Below are 15,110 nucleotides of genomic sequence, written 5' to 3'. Positions count from 1 at the left end.
GGAGCTTTTAAAAAAAAACCAACAAAACAAACAAACATTGTAGGATCAAATCCTGTCTGGAGCTACTACAGGTACTCTGTGTCATGGAGTCGATTGCATAAACTGACCAAACTCCATCTTGATACTTGTCAGTCCTTCCCATGCAGATGAATGTTATTGCTTTCGGGAGGACACTACACAATGTCTTGGCTCTGATGCTTTGCTCTTCTAATTTTCCTCTGAAATGCACCTATGTTCTCTTCTTACACATCTATTTTTGTGGCTATGAGTGCTCTAGAGCAAGCATTTCTTCACCATCCCTGACATCTATCCTTCTTTATAAATTATGGGAAGCAACTCACTTCCTTTCTGCAAAATGAAGCCAGCCATGTATTTTTAGTCATTTAATATCTATTATCCATTCCCTGCATCCCCCTGGTAATCTTCTCCATACCAGTTTCAACTTGTACTAATTTTTCTTGAACATGGGTGACTAGAATTATACACAATATTCTAAGTGAGGTTTCACCAGTGCGTTGTGCAATAACAATACTTCTCTTTCTATAGGGATGGTATATAAATCAGAGGATAATATGTAAATCTCTAAGGGCAGAATTTCTTACAGTGTGCTATTAAATTTCATTTCCATTACTCTAGTCCATAGCATCACCCAGTCCTTCCTTCTAACAACATTAGCAAGTTCTCCATCTGTACTCAAAGCTTGTTTAAGGATTTGTGGCAGATGGCTATCCATATAATCTCCTTTTACTATTAATTTTCAAAGTATTTTTTGACTCCATCCCCCACATTTTCTTTTGTCCATACTCTTCCCTTAAGTTTTTCACATTCCTGTCATGGCAGTTAAGACATAGTATCCATGGCATCTTCAGAGGTAAGCACAGAAACAGGCCAAATGTTATGCTGCTGATATGATTCAAACTGATAATTAGGAAAAGATAACGTGGTAGGAGAAGTATGACAGAGCAAAGCTTTGGCACAAGGCTTTCCATTTGAGACATCCACAACTGCTGCTAATGCCTCTATGTTTGGCAGTTAATGGATGTCTCATCCAGTCCACACAATGCGCTGGAGACATACCATCAGGAGATTTGGAAGATTGTTTCTACCTTCCTATTGATTACTCTCTCATTTCTTTGTCCAATGACACAGGTAGTTCAGAAAACTCATACCAGGACCTGTCACTAAGGCAGCCAATTCAGGATTCTATTTCTGACAGAAACTTATACCTGGTCCTTTAGATAAAGGAAACAATTCCACTCTAGTGTAATGGTCTAAATGGTTCAGTACTAATGTAGGAGAATAAAACTCCACCAAGTCCCATCTCTCAGCTAGGCAGCCTCCTTGCACCCTAAACCCACAATAATTCATGGTATAAGCCTGTATAAATCCAGGAGTGAAGAGTTTGCTAGTCCCCAGTTTTACTTTGACCTCTCTTACCTTGACTAAGAGAGATACTTCAGTGACAGTAGTATATGGAGGCAGTCTTACTCAGTACTGTTTGTCTTGAATACCATAATCATTGGTTTAATGAGTGTATTGAGACAGTCAATGGCTTTTTTGTTTGTTCACTTTATTACCAGGGTCTTTTCACCTTATTCACTTGATGTTCGATGACTATGTATTGTACCTGCTAGAATCACTCCATTGTCAGGAGAGAGCTAATGAGCTAATGAGGGCAATGAAAGGAGAAGGAAGCACAGGTGAGTGTGCTTTTATTCACCTTTTGTTGTTTTGTTCCACTGTATTCACTATTTCCTACATTAGGACATTTCTGTATCATCATCTAACCCAGTGAGGCTTATCTAGGAGCAAAGTGGTTTTCAGTTCCATCATGATTTGAAATAAGTCATTTGTGAGGGGGGTGTCCCTGGTTAATACATTCTGAAAGAGGTCTGCCTGGCCTGATGTATCTCTGGGTGTCTGAACCCCATTCCTAAGCACACACTTGGCGTTTCAGTAAGAGATTTTTTACTGAGTCTTTTACCTCAGTTACTCTGTCTGAGCCACCATTGTATTTCAGTGAACCTGGTCTTGATTCTCTCTCTCACCCTGGTTTAACACTAAATAAGTTCACTGATATTAATGGATTTTACCAGTCTAAATATGAGGGAGAGACATGAGAAGTGAGCAAAGAAAAAACCAAAGCTATCTTTTCTGGTACGCTTATGTTCTAGGTGCCTGTACAGAAGTAGATTCCGAGTCCTACTCTACTCACTCTGCCCTGACTCACCAGAACAGAAGTGAACAGAGATTGCCTTTAGCCCCTCTGCTCAGGGCAGCCCCTCGTAATGAGGGATCCTCAGTGATCTACCTTCCTTGCATCTCCCATTAATTTTGGCAAGTTAAACCACTCTGTCACCTTTGGAAAGTTCCACTCTTCATTTTAGCTCTGGCTTAGGTTGTCACCCTGTAGATTTATGGGAAGAACATTTCAGTGATTAGGGTAATATCTTCTATGTGTTGAAAGACCTGGATTTAATTCATTGCCCTGCCATAGCTTCTTGGGTTTTTGACAAACAAGTTGCTTATCCCTGTGTACTTTCCACATAGCTTTAGCAGCTAGAACTATCCAGAGTGTCATTCTCTCTAGGCCATGAAGAGAGAAGGTCATGGCCAAAAGCCATTGGAAACCCCTGGAGATTCCTGTTTCTTTCCAATGTCTCTAGAATGAGTAGGAGTCCCTGACTCAGTCTGGACTCCTAGTTTTAGATATCTAATAATATATTACAGGAATATAAACCTTAAGTTGTCTGTGCATGAGTTTCCTATCTATACAACAGGAAAAATAGCGCTTTCTTTTAAGAGGTCTTATGAAAGTACACTGAAGGTTGTAATGCTGAATGTTATAGAAGTACTCTTTCAAAGAGCTGCGATTCCTGCAATGCATTTCTTGAAATACAGCCTACAGAATTTAACTGCTTGCATTAATTTTTTTAGTTTCTCAGTGTTGCTTGACTCTACCTTTAACTATGTATGATGATTTTTCTCTCATCCTGCAGCAGAACTACGAGAAGAAATTATTCTGAGTGAACCAGCTCCTCCAACTCCCTCCCCAGTGCCATTCTCCCCAGCTAAATCTGCCACCTCAGTGGAAGTGCCCTCTGCCCCCTCACCTGTCAGCAATCAGTCCCCAGAGTATGGTGTCATAGCAGCTACAACAGGTAAGTAGGCTTATAGCAGCTGGATCTGCTTGAAGATGACTTTTGCACTTAGTCACCTGAAACTGAGCCTGAGAACACCACATGCTGTCTTTCAAGAACTGAGAAGCCTTCCCAAACAGAAATCTGTTTAAAGTATCAGTTATGCCTTCACACTGTATCCAAACATGATGTGCAATCTAACAGGATAAAGATCTGACATTCGGAGCCCACATGCCTAACAGGAGATCCCAGACCTCAGCATACCAGTATCAGTTCAGTAGCTGAGGCCTTCAGAAGAGCAGACCTGTCACTTTATTTCTAAATGGTTTTAAAAATCAATCCAATTTTTCATATTTCTAGCAATGCCTCAAAAGAATTATTTATGAACAGCACATTTGAGCATCTTCAATGACTTTAAGAGCAATCAGTCTCTATGAAAAATTTTATATAGTTCAAGGAAATGTGCCAGATATTTTAAGGTTCAGTGAGGTTTTCAAAATACCGAACCACTAGTGGTGGTATCTTTCAACATATTGAGACCCAAATATGTTTAAATAGCTGCACAAGTTTCTCTTGGGAATGTTTTACACTTCATTGGTAACTTTCATCTTTTAATGTTAGAGACTAGGAATTACATGTCTGAAGCCTATTTTCAGTTGCATGCTCTATTATGGCAACTCATGAGGTTGTTGTATACTGGTGGGCCCACAGATGAAAAAATTTGTGCTTAAACGTATTCAACTTGTGGGCAGGATTGTCAGAAAACAATAAGCACAAAACTGGCTTCTTGTTTGTTCTGTATAAATGGGTAACCATCCATCCTCTGTGTTCTAATGTAAAACTCATTACCTTTTGGATGTCGGCAGGATTGTCTGTACGATCAAAAGACAGTGTTTTCTTAACTTATGGGGGAAAAAAAAAAGGCAGAAATGTGCATGACTTTCAGAAGGCATTCCAGGCAGTGAAATTCCAGCTTTGCTGCTCCTCAGTGAAATGGGTGTATAATCAGAATGTGGAAACTATCACTTTTGTGACGTACTAGAAAAGTTACAAAATCTTCATGGAAGAATGTCAGAAAGTGATGATTTACCACACTGGAGAATTTGGCAGTGGCTAAAGGACTAATAAATCTTTCTGACAAAGGTTTTTCATGTTTTCAAAGGCGCCACAGGGAAGCACAGTGCATAGTTGTGGTGGAAAGAGATTTAAGAACATTTGTCCCTACATCAAAACGTAAGGTTTTCTCACTGTTGGAGACTATACCATATTTAAGAGGGAAATAGAATGGTATTACCCCCAGAACAGTTAGAAAAGTGACACATGATTCCTAGACATGGCAGGTAAGCACACTGCTTTGGATCAGAGAGGTGGTGTATATGTTCGGGTCTGGAAACGCTGATTTTGTGGGTAACTTGCTCTGTAGACCTTGTGGCCCAATGGGATCGTTGTGATGTTATAACCAGAACTGAGTATGATGCAGAACTGTACCCAGAAGTAAAAGACTGAAAAGCAGGGAACTGTGTGCTCTCCAGTGGCATTGACAGGAATGGAGCTTTGATGGACTTGTGTTTAGGCTGCAGAGACTGCAACTCTATGTGACTATCATAACTACTTACCCAAAGCTTATTCCATATTTATATAATAGCCTATTTGTCAGCTATGTGGGCTTCCACCTTCAGCTTACTTGACTTAGGTACTTGACTTAGGCACAGATCTGGGCAGGCCTGGGAACTGCACGGATCTTACATATCCCTCCTGAATCCCACCAGTAATGCATGGGAATGGACTCACACAAACATTACAAACGCAATTCCTTCTTGTTTTCATGTTGTTTATTATCTTATTATAGTCTGGTTTATTCTCTCACTCTTTAATTTTTTATGTCCTGGTAAGGCCAAGGTCAGCTAGTTTGAAGTGTCAAGCCAGAAGCAGGATCACTTGGAAACAATGGTTGAAGGACCTGCTCCCACAGTACAGGCAGTAGAACTTGACGTAGTTGTTCCCATAGCAGAACTTTTTAGGGAAGAAAGCTATTTCTGATTATTTGAGCTCTCTGTTTTTTCCAGCTTTTCCTTTTAAGGTTGTTTTAAAAACTTTTGGTTTGTTGAATTGGATTTTATTCTTACAGTCTGGTGCAGTCTCACTTTTGCAAGTGTGAAAATCATTTTTGCCTAGCACAAGCCAAATTTGTCAATGCAAGTAGTGGTCTTGTTAAGATTAAATATAAGTATGTTGCTATTTCCTGGTCTTAATTTGGGCAATTGGTAATACCTCCATTTCCCATGTTCATCATGCGGATGAACTGATCACCTTTTTAGTTTGCTAGCCATTACACCATGGAATGCAGGGTTCATTGACATGAAGTAATATAAAATAACAACCATGTTTCAGCTATAGGATATTGCTATACTTTAAAATAGGAGTGCTGAAGATGTATTACATATAATCAAACTATTCCATATACAGATTTGTGCCATTAATGTATAGAATATTTTGGAACAGGAACCTCTGTTCTGGAGAGATATATTTAAAGTACACGCTATTGATTCTCTTATGTGTCTTTTATGAGGTAAATGTAAAACTCTGCAAATGCTTTGCAAATCTTGAGAGCTAGTTCCATTGGTTACTACTAGCTCTCAGTTCCCCAATTTAAGGCATCATTAACTCTTTCCTGCTTGTGGCATTAGCAATAAAAGTTAACTATTAAACTTGCATTTTAACCTTTTTGCCTTGAGTCAGTGGTCAGCACAAAACCAGCAAATTAAACTGATTAAACATGATACTGAGCAAAAGAAAGGTAAATTCTGTATATAGCATTCTGTGGTAGAACATCTGTCATGGCTCAGCTAACATTTTATTTAAAACTTTTGTTAAGTTACTAGACATTTAAAAGGATAATTAGCCTCCATCCTTTCTAAATCACAAAGGCCAGATTAATGATTGTTCAAACTGCAACAATATCGTAATAAAAGTGATAGCTATATGGCTGACTATGCTATTCTCTCTTAAAGCCCCTCTTAAAGCTGTGATTACTCATTTGCCAATGCAATGGTTTTTAGACAACCTGAAATGAACTCTGAATTGTAAATAGTTCCAAATATGTTAGTAAACTAATCTATGCAGTTTACTGTTTAGTTTCAAGAAATGTGTGTGTGACATAATTCCTCAGGTCAGCAAGGGTCATTTAAGGTCACTGATCTTCCAAGTCTGGGCTAGGTATTAATGTTCTGGGAATCTGGCACAGGAGATACTTGCACAGACCTACCACCTCTTATATTTGTGTGTGTGAGTACAACAAATCTCTGTTTTTTTCTTAAAGCTTCAGCTCCTGGACTCATATGAATATGTGAGAACATCACCTCTTGTTCAACAGAATTTAATTCTCATAGCTACAGAGTATAAAAGTCAAAGTTTCCAATTTCAAAAAGCAATTTTCCCTTTCCAAATGGAAGGGCTTGTATTTTTTCTAAAGCTGAAAGTTAAGATAATCCCTTCGTTGTGTGGGGGCAGAATGGGGGTCTGACTCCAGATTTCTGATTGCTCGAGGTTGACAGTACTGCTTACTATCAGACATAATACACAGTGCTGCGAGTGTCTTGCTTGTACCTGTGTGGTCACTTACTTCAGCATAAAGTAAATACAAAATGCAGCATCGTGAAGCAACTTTTGTTTCTTTCTGCACTGGTGTACATGATGGCACCAATGACAACAGGGCTGTTGTTGGACTGATAGTTCCATTTATACTTGGCTCTCCTACAGGTCAGATGGCCTCTTGGTTAGTATCCTCAAAATCAAATTTTTTGTTAAAAGAGAAAGAAAAAGGAGTGATAATAAATTAACTTCCCTATTTTAATCAAACCCTGCATGTTCAGAACACAAAGCAGAGCACAATGTTGCTCAATCACTATTGTTTTTGCTTATTTCAGAAAGCAGTTCAGTTGGGTTCAGTCATATCTAAAAGAGACTTCGTCTCCTGGAGTTAATTCTGCAACCAGCTGAGGAAATTAATCATATAGGGCTGGGGCATAGGCGGGTATTAAAAAGCTAACTAGGAAAAACTTTCAGACCCTCCTCATTCCTCTTTTTCCACCCACCACAATGTTGGCAGTATCCTAGCTGACCCGATATATACATACACACATCTGCAAATCTGTTGTCGTCTTCTATCCTTCTTCTCTGTCTTTGTGACTAGGTCACTGAAAATAATGGCATCCCTTCCACAGAGGCAAAGAGAAGTGAGGCAACTGTAGATTCCCAAGAACATCCTGAAAAAAATAATTTGAACAGCTTTCTGTCACTCTGGAAATCCAGAGTAAAACCCAACATACATTTGTTTCTAAATCATAACCTCCAAAAGAAAGTGAGTATTTCCTAGAGCAGCTGTGTGAAGTACTATCCCGTAGTACTGGGGACAATTCTTGGTTACGAAAATTAAACAAAGATATTCACAACTCTTCCACTGCAAGACCTAGTCTCTGTGTTTGTTTCTGTGTTTTCTGGGCAGGCACAAAGCATGTTACACCCTGAACGTTTATTTTAAAATTGAACTGAGGTAGCTGCCAGTTAGACTTGAATGCCAGGAGTGGCCAAATCTTCTCATCCAAGGAGTCTGACTTCCCACAGGGAGCACATGAAACAACTTGCTGTCCTGGACTGACTCATTTTCATCAGACTGAGATAAGATCCGTACTATTTTTCAAAAAAAAAAAAGGAGGCTGTCACAATGGCTGGGACCAGTCAAATTAGCCATATTTGGTAAAATGCAAAGGATATTTTGGCCCTGTTATTATTGCTTCTTGTTAGAACTAAGAAGGTCATGCGATTTTTGGCTCAATGGTGTCGTGGTTTAGCCCCAGCCAGCAACGAAGCATCACGCAGCCACTCACTCACTCCCACCTGGTGGGATGAGAAGGAATCAGGAAAAAAAGTAAAACTTGTGGATTGAGATAAGAACAGTTTAATAGAACAGAAAGGGAGAAAATAATAACAATAACAATAATAAAAAGACAATGACAATAACAATAACAATAATAATAATAAAAGAATCGGAATATACAAAACAAGTGATGCACAATGCAATTGTTCACCACTCGCCGACCGATGCCCAGTTAGGTCCCAAGCAGCAATCTGCTCCCCAAGCCAAGTCCCCCCAGTTTATATACTGGGCATGACATCACATGGTATGGAATACCCCCTTGGCCAGTTTGGGTCAGCTGTCCTGGCTGTGTCCCCTCCCAACTCCTTGTGTCCCTCCAGCCTTCTTGCTGGCTGGGCATGAGAAGCTGAAAAATCCTTGACTTAGTCTAAACACTACTTAGCAACAACTGAAAACATCAGTGTGTTATCAACATTCTTCTCATACTGAACCCAAAACATAACACTATACCAGCTACTAGAAAGAAAATTAACTCTATCCCAGGTGAAACCAGGACAAATGGTAGATTTTTTTCTTAGAAAAAATAAAAATCAGGTCAAAGTAAAGCTTTTGTTTTATGGTGAATTTAAAAAGCGAAAAAGTGAAAAACCCCCAGTAATGTTACCTAAAAATAAGTATCTGGGTTTTTTCACCATCTCTGTTGTCCTTCTTTTCTTTCTTTTGCCTTTGTTTTTGCCTTTTGAATTTAGGCCTGTTTTGAAAAAAATTTCAAGTTTTCTTTTGGAAAATAACACTAGGAAAATATGTTGACCTTTTGAAATTGAAACATTTCACCAAAATACTCTGCAGACAAGTTGTTGATATTTTCAAAACAGTTTTTCTCTTGTTTTCACATGAAGCTCTTTGGTGACCGCATAAAGAGTTTTGGCCCCTTCCACATAAACTGTATTTTCTAGTGAAGGTAGGATTCCTTAAACACTTTTCCTCAACTCAAGGAACCATGACTGCTCATAGCCACAGCAGCACTGATGTGCTAGCTCAAATGTACATGCCTCCTCTTTGGCCTCAGGGATCTCAATGGCCTTCTTCAATGGGAGGACATGAAAGACTGAAAATTCAAGAGTTGGTGACAGAAAATGCAGGCATGTGAAAACAGGCCTAGCACAAATATACTTGGTCGTAACACATCCAAGGTTGTCTCTACTGTTAGAGCACCAAATGACACCCCACTGGAGTGTTTCAAGCTGGAGTTACCTCCTGAAGCTCAGAATGCCTTGGTTCACACCCAGAATTAAGCATTTCCCATTTCAAAAAATTATTTGTCTGATTTTGCCAAATAAAATCACACACACCTGAAGAAAATTATGCACATCTGAGATGATAGGCTTTTCATTCCCCAGAGCCATGGAGTGGACACAGACCTGGTAATACAATCACTTCCCTCTCTGAATTAAGCCCTTTCATACTACAGGAAGTCCTAGAATCCACACTGAAAAAGCGAGTCACCTCCTGCAATTCCTTTTAGCTACCGAAAAAGAGTCGAGAGTGCCCAGAGCCCCCCAAACTAGTGTTCGCATTGGGTTAAATTCAGTGTTCTGGTCCTCATTTGCAGGGTAATCTCAGCCAGTATGGTCATGACCTCCAGCAAGAGCTATGTTATACTGGAACAATGGATCTGTCAGCCTCCTGAGTGAAAGGGGTGTGTGCAAGGGACAAAGGTTTCTCAGCAGCTGGCTCATGAATCTGGAGTTCCTGCCTGGAAGGGATCAGGATGATTAAAAAACTCAGCACCTTCCAAGCAAAATGGAAAACCCACTTCTTTGCTTTGCTCTTCCCACAAATGCTCTACATGAAAAAATAAATTAAGTCCAGTCCCTGCCGCCTCGAAAGAAGAAAGAAACATTATTTGCAGGAAGAAAATGGCTAGGCTATTTCTGTCTATGTAGTCGTTATAATTTGGAGATCTACCACTGTATTGCCACTACAAAGGCTGGTACCTAGTTGGGTGGAAGAGATACAAACTACAAAAGGATTCAAGAAATTTATCTGTGGAACAAACATCCATCTTTTTCTAATCCTTCTTTGTTCTGATCATACCTCCTGCCTCAGTCCAGGCCTGATCAGCCTCAGAGCTAAAGAGGCCAGCAGCCCACTCCACGTGAGAGAGACCTCAGGGTTTAGCACATCATGCCTGAGAAATATTAGCACTGGTCTTGCTCCATTTCTAAGTCCTATCCCAGTTTTTCTGAAAAAATGATAGCCTCAAATTACAATACCAGACTGAAAGTTCACGGTCTGAGCTATTCCAGATACCTCTCTTACCTCTGGATCTTTGCACACTCCTGCTGACCTATTTGTATTTTTATTTATGCCTCAGACATAACTGTTTTGTTCACTTTGGTTGATGCTGTTTCCATTATCAGTGCCTATTAGGTTGCTTTTCTGTAACCATCTCAAAGCGTAACACCTTTATGAATGACAGCCCGTTGTTAGCTGTATTCCTTTAATGCTTGTTTGTCTGCAGGAGCTATGCAATCCTATACATGGTCACTCACCTACACTGTGACAACAGCTGCTGGGTCACCTGCTGAAAATTCCCAACAGCTGCCCTGCATGAGAAGTCCACATGTACCATCATCATCTGTCACACACAGGATACCTGTTTATCCCCACAGAGAAGAACATGGGTAAGTCACTTCTCAGTGTCTTGGAGGTTTTTTATGGGTTTTGTATTAACTTATGCTTAGAGGGTTTTTTGGAAATGCAGTGAAATCTGTTTCTTGATGTAGTAAGTCTGTATTGCAAAGATGCTGGTATCATTATTCTTTGGCTGTTGTTATTGTTGTATGATTATTTTATGTCTCAGTTTTATAATCTCATTTAACTCTATTTAAAAACACAGTAGGCTTGGAGAATATTTTATAAAAGTAGATTTCTCCTCTGATCCCTGTTTTCCTGTGCCATGTTCTACCCCAAAGGCTAGATGTGCCCAAAGAACGACCCTACTATACCATGTCTCAGGAGGGGTGATCCTTCTCCTCTGCTCAGCACCACATCTGGAGCACTGGATCCAGTTCTGTGCTCCCCAGTACAAGACAGACACAGGCATACTGGAGTAAGTCCAGAAAACGGCCACTTAGATGATTACAGGACTGGAGCATCTATCATACAAAGAGGGGCTGAGAGAGCTAGGAGTGTTTATCACCAGGCAGAGAAGGCTTAGGGAGGGTCTTATCAATGTGTGTAAATACCTGGTGGAGGATGTAAAGAAGATGGAGCCAGATTCTTCTCAGTGGTGTTTAGTGACAGGACAAGAGGCAATGGGCACAAATACAAGAAAATCTGTTTAAACATAGACAAAAAACTTGTTTTACTGTAAGTGTGATCAAATACTGGAACAGGTTGCCCAGAAGGGCTACGGAGTCTCCATCCTTGCTGATACACAAACCCCATCTGGACACGATCCTGGGCAGCCTGCTCTAGCAGACCCTGCTTTGAGCAGGGAGGTTAGACTAGACAATCTCCATAGGTCCCTTCCAACCTCAGTGTTGTTCTTCTGTGCCATCCTCATTTGAGCGAGTGTATAACTCATAGATATCCATAACTAGAAAGAAACAATCACAGAATAATCAATGGAGAAGGGCCAGGCACATAGCAAGATTAGCGAATACTCAGATGCTGACATGCAAAAGGTTCAAAAGACTTCACTGATTTCCTCAGTCTCCCTGCATACTCATTAACCTTGCAGAAGTGCTTTCCGAGTGTGGAAGACTGTATACTGTTTGGAAGGGTTACAGTAGATTAATTTGAACCCTGCATCTCCTTCCCTCTTGGATGTGGTTAGGTTTGGACTTCTGTTTGAATGTCACTGCTAAGCCCTTACTGGTAAAACCTGAATATGGAGATATGGAACATCTCTCCTATCCAGCAGTATGATTGCTTGGTGGAGGCAGAAATAGGGCAGCAGGGAGGTTCAGGAGCTAACAGGATGCAAGAATTGGAACAGACCATAGTAAGGCAGTGTATATATAATATCTATATTTGTATATATGTGAAAATTCATTGTTCCTAAAGGAACCTCTTGCTTCTGGTAGGTGATTTGAGGAAACTTTCTAATCTAGGTGGATCAACTTTTCTGAAAAGCAACAAAGAATTCTATAATCTGACTTCTTTTGCCATTTGGTTTTATGTGTGACACATGGATAGAAACATTTTGGTGATACTTCTAAACACTTCAGTGACATCTGCCTTCTTGTCTGGAATTGACTTTGTAAGCTTATAGGGTTAGGGCCTCTGTTAATCTGCGTTTATATGGCTTCTGTCACAAAGATTTCCTGATCTTATTTGCCCTCTATATAGTACTATTAAAATTGTTTTGATTCATTACAATTTGTACTTATTTTGGCTCTACAGCAAAATCAATATATTGGTATTTCAGTTTTTATATGATTTGAGTCTAATGTGACAGGCTATGGAGACATGTTCCTGAAGAAATGTCTGCAGGGAAATCTACTGACCTCACCCATGATGTTTTGAAGTACAAGACTCATTACGTAGTTTTTATGGAAGTTGCAGTCACAGATTAAAGACAGAGCTTGTTTAAAAGCATTAAAGAACCATATCTTCAGAGAGGAAAAGAAAAAATAAGAGACCTTGTATGCAAGATTCAAACAGATGGCTGCCCTGGAAAAAAAGAAAGAGAGAAGATCAAAGTCTGCACTAAGATTTCCAGGTTTCTGAAGAAGTGACAAATGGAGTGAGCAGCTGCTGTAGCTGCAGACTGACCCTCACTCCCATGCAGAGGGCCCGGCAGAGAGTATAAGCAGTATGGAGGCCACGAGCCATTCCCTTGCTGCATTTCCCACCAAATGCAGACTCTTAGCCACCCAGCATACCTGAAAGTTTCCTAACAGCAGTTCTGCTGGGGTTCCTACCAATCTTGCACACTAAAGATGATCCTCTGTGAAATATAAAGGCTCCATACCATCTTGAGATAGAAAGAGAATACCTAAAAGATCAGAGCGCTTTATACCACAATATTCCACAATGTAAAAACATTTAAGAACTGAAGCCTTGGAACAATGTAGAGCCCTAGTAGTTCCCAAGAGAGAATTGGATATAGACTGTTATAGACTGAAATATAGACTGTTGGATTGATTTGTACAAATACTTTATTTGTGCTTCTGGCCAGTTATAGAAAATAAAATGTAAGTTAAATAGTAAAAACTGCTCCCTCTAGAATAAAAATTGATTAAGGCCAAATGCATGTTACCAGAAATGAAGAAAGGGCTACATGATCTGTTCCCCATTATTAAAACAAGCCTTATAGCAAGCAACACTAGCACAGATTTGTGAAACTGGAGAAGAACACAAGGTCCATAATCTACTCTAGCTCACTCCAGTAAATCTTCTTCTAAATCCACAATGGTACTCTCCACGTGTGGGGTCTCAGGAAGATCTGTGGTATTAATAGAAGAAAATATCCTTATATATACTTGGAATTTCCCTTGTTCCAACTTGCGTTGTTGCCTCTCACTCTGTTACTGTGCACCTCTGAGAAGAATTTGGCTCTACCTGGTCTATACCCTCTTGTTAGATAGTTGTAGATCATTCCTTTGCCTCTCTTCTTAAGGCTGGACAAACTCAGTTCTCATCTGTAAGCCATGCACTTCAGTCCCCTCTCTGTCTTAATGGTCCTCCACTAGACTCGCTCAGGTATGTCAATGTCATTTTTATAGTAGAGAGCCAAAACCAGGACACAGTACTCCAGGTGTGGTCTTCCAAGTGCCAAATAGAGAAGAATAATCAGTTCTGTAGGCCTGCTGTCCATACTCCTGCTAATACAGCCCAGTATGTTGCCGGTCATCTTCATTGCAAGGGCATGCTGGTGAATCATGTTCAACTTTTTGTCCACCAGAACTTGCAAGCAATTTTCAGCAAAGCTGCTTTCTCTCCAAGTGGCTCCAACCTGTAGCGCTGCAGGAGTTATGACATTGCAGATGCAGGACTTTGCATTATTGTCTGTACTATCAACTGACCATTCTTTCTGAATCATACCTGCTACACTCCAGAATAACTGCCAGTTCCCAGCTGGACCTGCCCAAAGACATGCCATCTATGTATTGTCCCCACTACTCAATGACTATAGATGTGGTTCAGCAGTCACTGTAAGATATGGTACTTGGCAGAAGACATTTTTGTTGGATTTTTCAGGTACACTTTCTTCTTAGAGAGATGTAGGGTTCCTCAGCCAAGCTCTTTCAGATAGGCAGGAAAGTATTAGCCTCGAAAGAGCATGGCCATCTCCTTCTCATGTCCTCAGTGCTCTCTCTCCTGAAGTTGAAGAGAGACAGAGGAAGCTTCCTGGACCAAAAGTATACAATGAAGATTAGGATAAGAAACTTTATAACTCCATGCTCAAGCGAATTAAATATTTTAGCCAAAAGTGATGAGTGTCTGAATGAAGGAGACAGGATCAATAGCTTCCAGACTAGGACATAGCATCCTTAATGACTAGAGAAAGCACGAAGTGCAAACACTACCTTACAGGACTTGGCTTTGTTTGGGAGTCCAAGGGCACCCAGGACTAGAGGAGGGACTAGATAGGCCAGCATCTTCTTCAAGCAAAGAAGGCTGCACGGTGAAATGCCAGGCTTATGCAGACCTTGCAGATCTTGCTTACCAGTCTATTGTGTTGAAGGAATTAAAACACAAGATGTCTGCCTACCACAGTGTGAAACAGCTCCATGACACAGCCATTCCTCTCTCCCTTACTCTCCACAGAGATACTATCTATTGTGAACACCAGCTTGTCTGAGGTAGATTATGGAAACCACTCGTATTTACAGCTAAGCACAAGTGAATGTAAGAATGAGAGCTCAATGTTGAACAATGATGATGGACATAGGGCCTTATGTCCTGAAAATGTTTTTGGAGCAGGATCTCTGCTCTCATTTTGAAGCTGCTGGTCTGGCTGGTGTAAGGCATGACATGGTGTCTCTAGAATACTGTCATAAAATCAAAAGAATAGTAGAAGTTTAAACTCTACCCAGTGTAAAAATGACATTGAACTTTCCAGAAAAAGTCTGTACAAA

General features: G+C 40.2%; 1 protein-coding gene across 2 annotated transcripts in view; it reads left to right on the top strand.

Annotated features, from left to right (window-relative positions):
* The window catches only part of RFX4 (regulatory factor X4), a 98,144-nt gene that overhangs the window by 70,512 nt on the left and 12,522 nt on the right, over positions 1-15,110 (top strand). For both annotated transcript variants that reach the window (XM_075050821.1, XM_075050820.1), the window contains 3 exons: positions 1,581-1,700; positions 3,000-3,161; positions 10,541-10,703. In XM_075050821.1, the coding sequence (XP_074906922.1) occupies positions 1,581-1,700; positions 3,000-3,161; positions 10,541-10,703 (445 nt within the window). The remainder of the gene's footprint in view (positions 1-1,580; positions 1,701-2,999; positions 3,162-10,540; positions 10,704-15,110) is intronic.

Source organism: Buteo buteo, chromosome 19 (assembly GCF_964188355.1).
Source record: "Buteo buteo chromosome 19, bButBut1.hap1.1, whole genome shotgun sequence".
Lineage (NCBI taxonomy): Eukaryota > Metazoa > Chordata > Aves > Accipitriformes > Accipitridae > Buteo > Buteo buteo.
The sequence above is the reverse complement of the archived record's forward strand: the minus strand, read 5'-3'. Positions and strand labels throughout refer to the sequence as shown.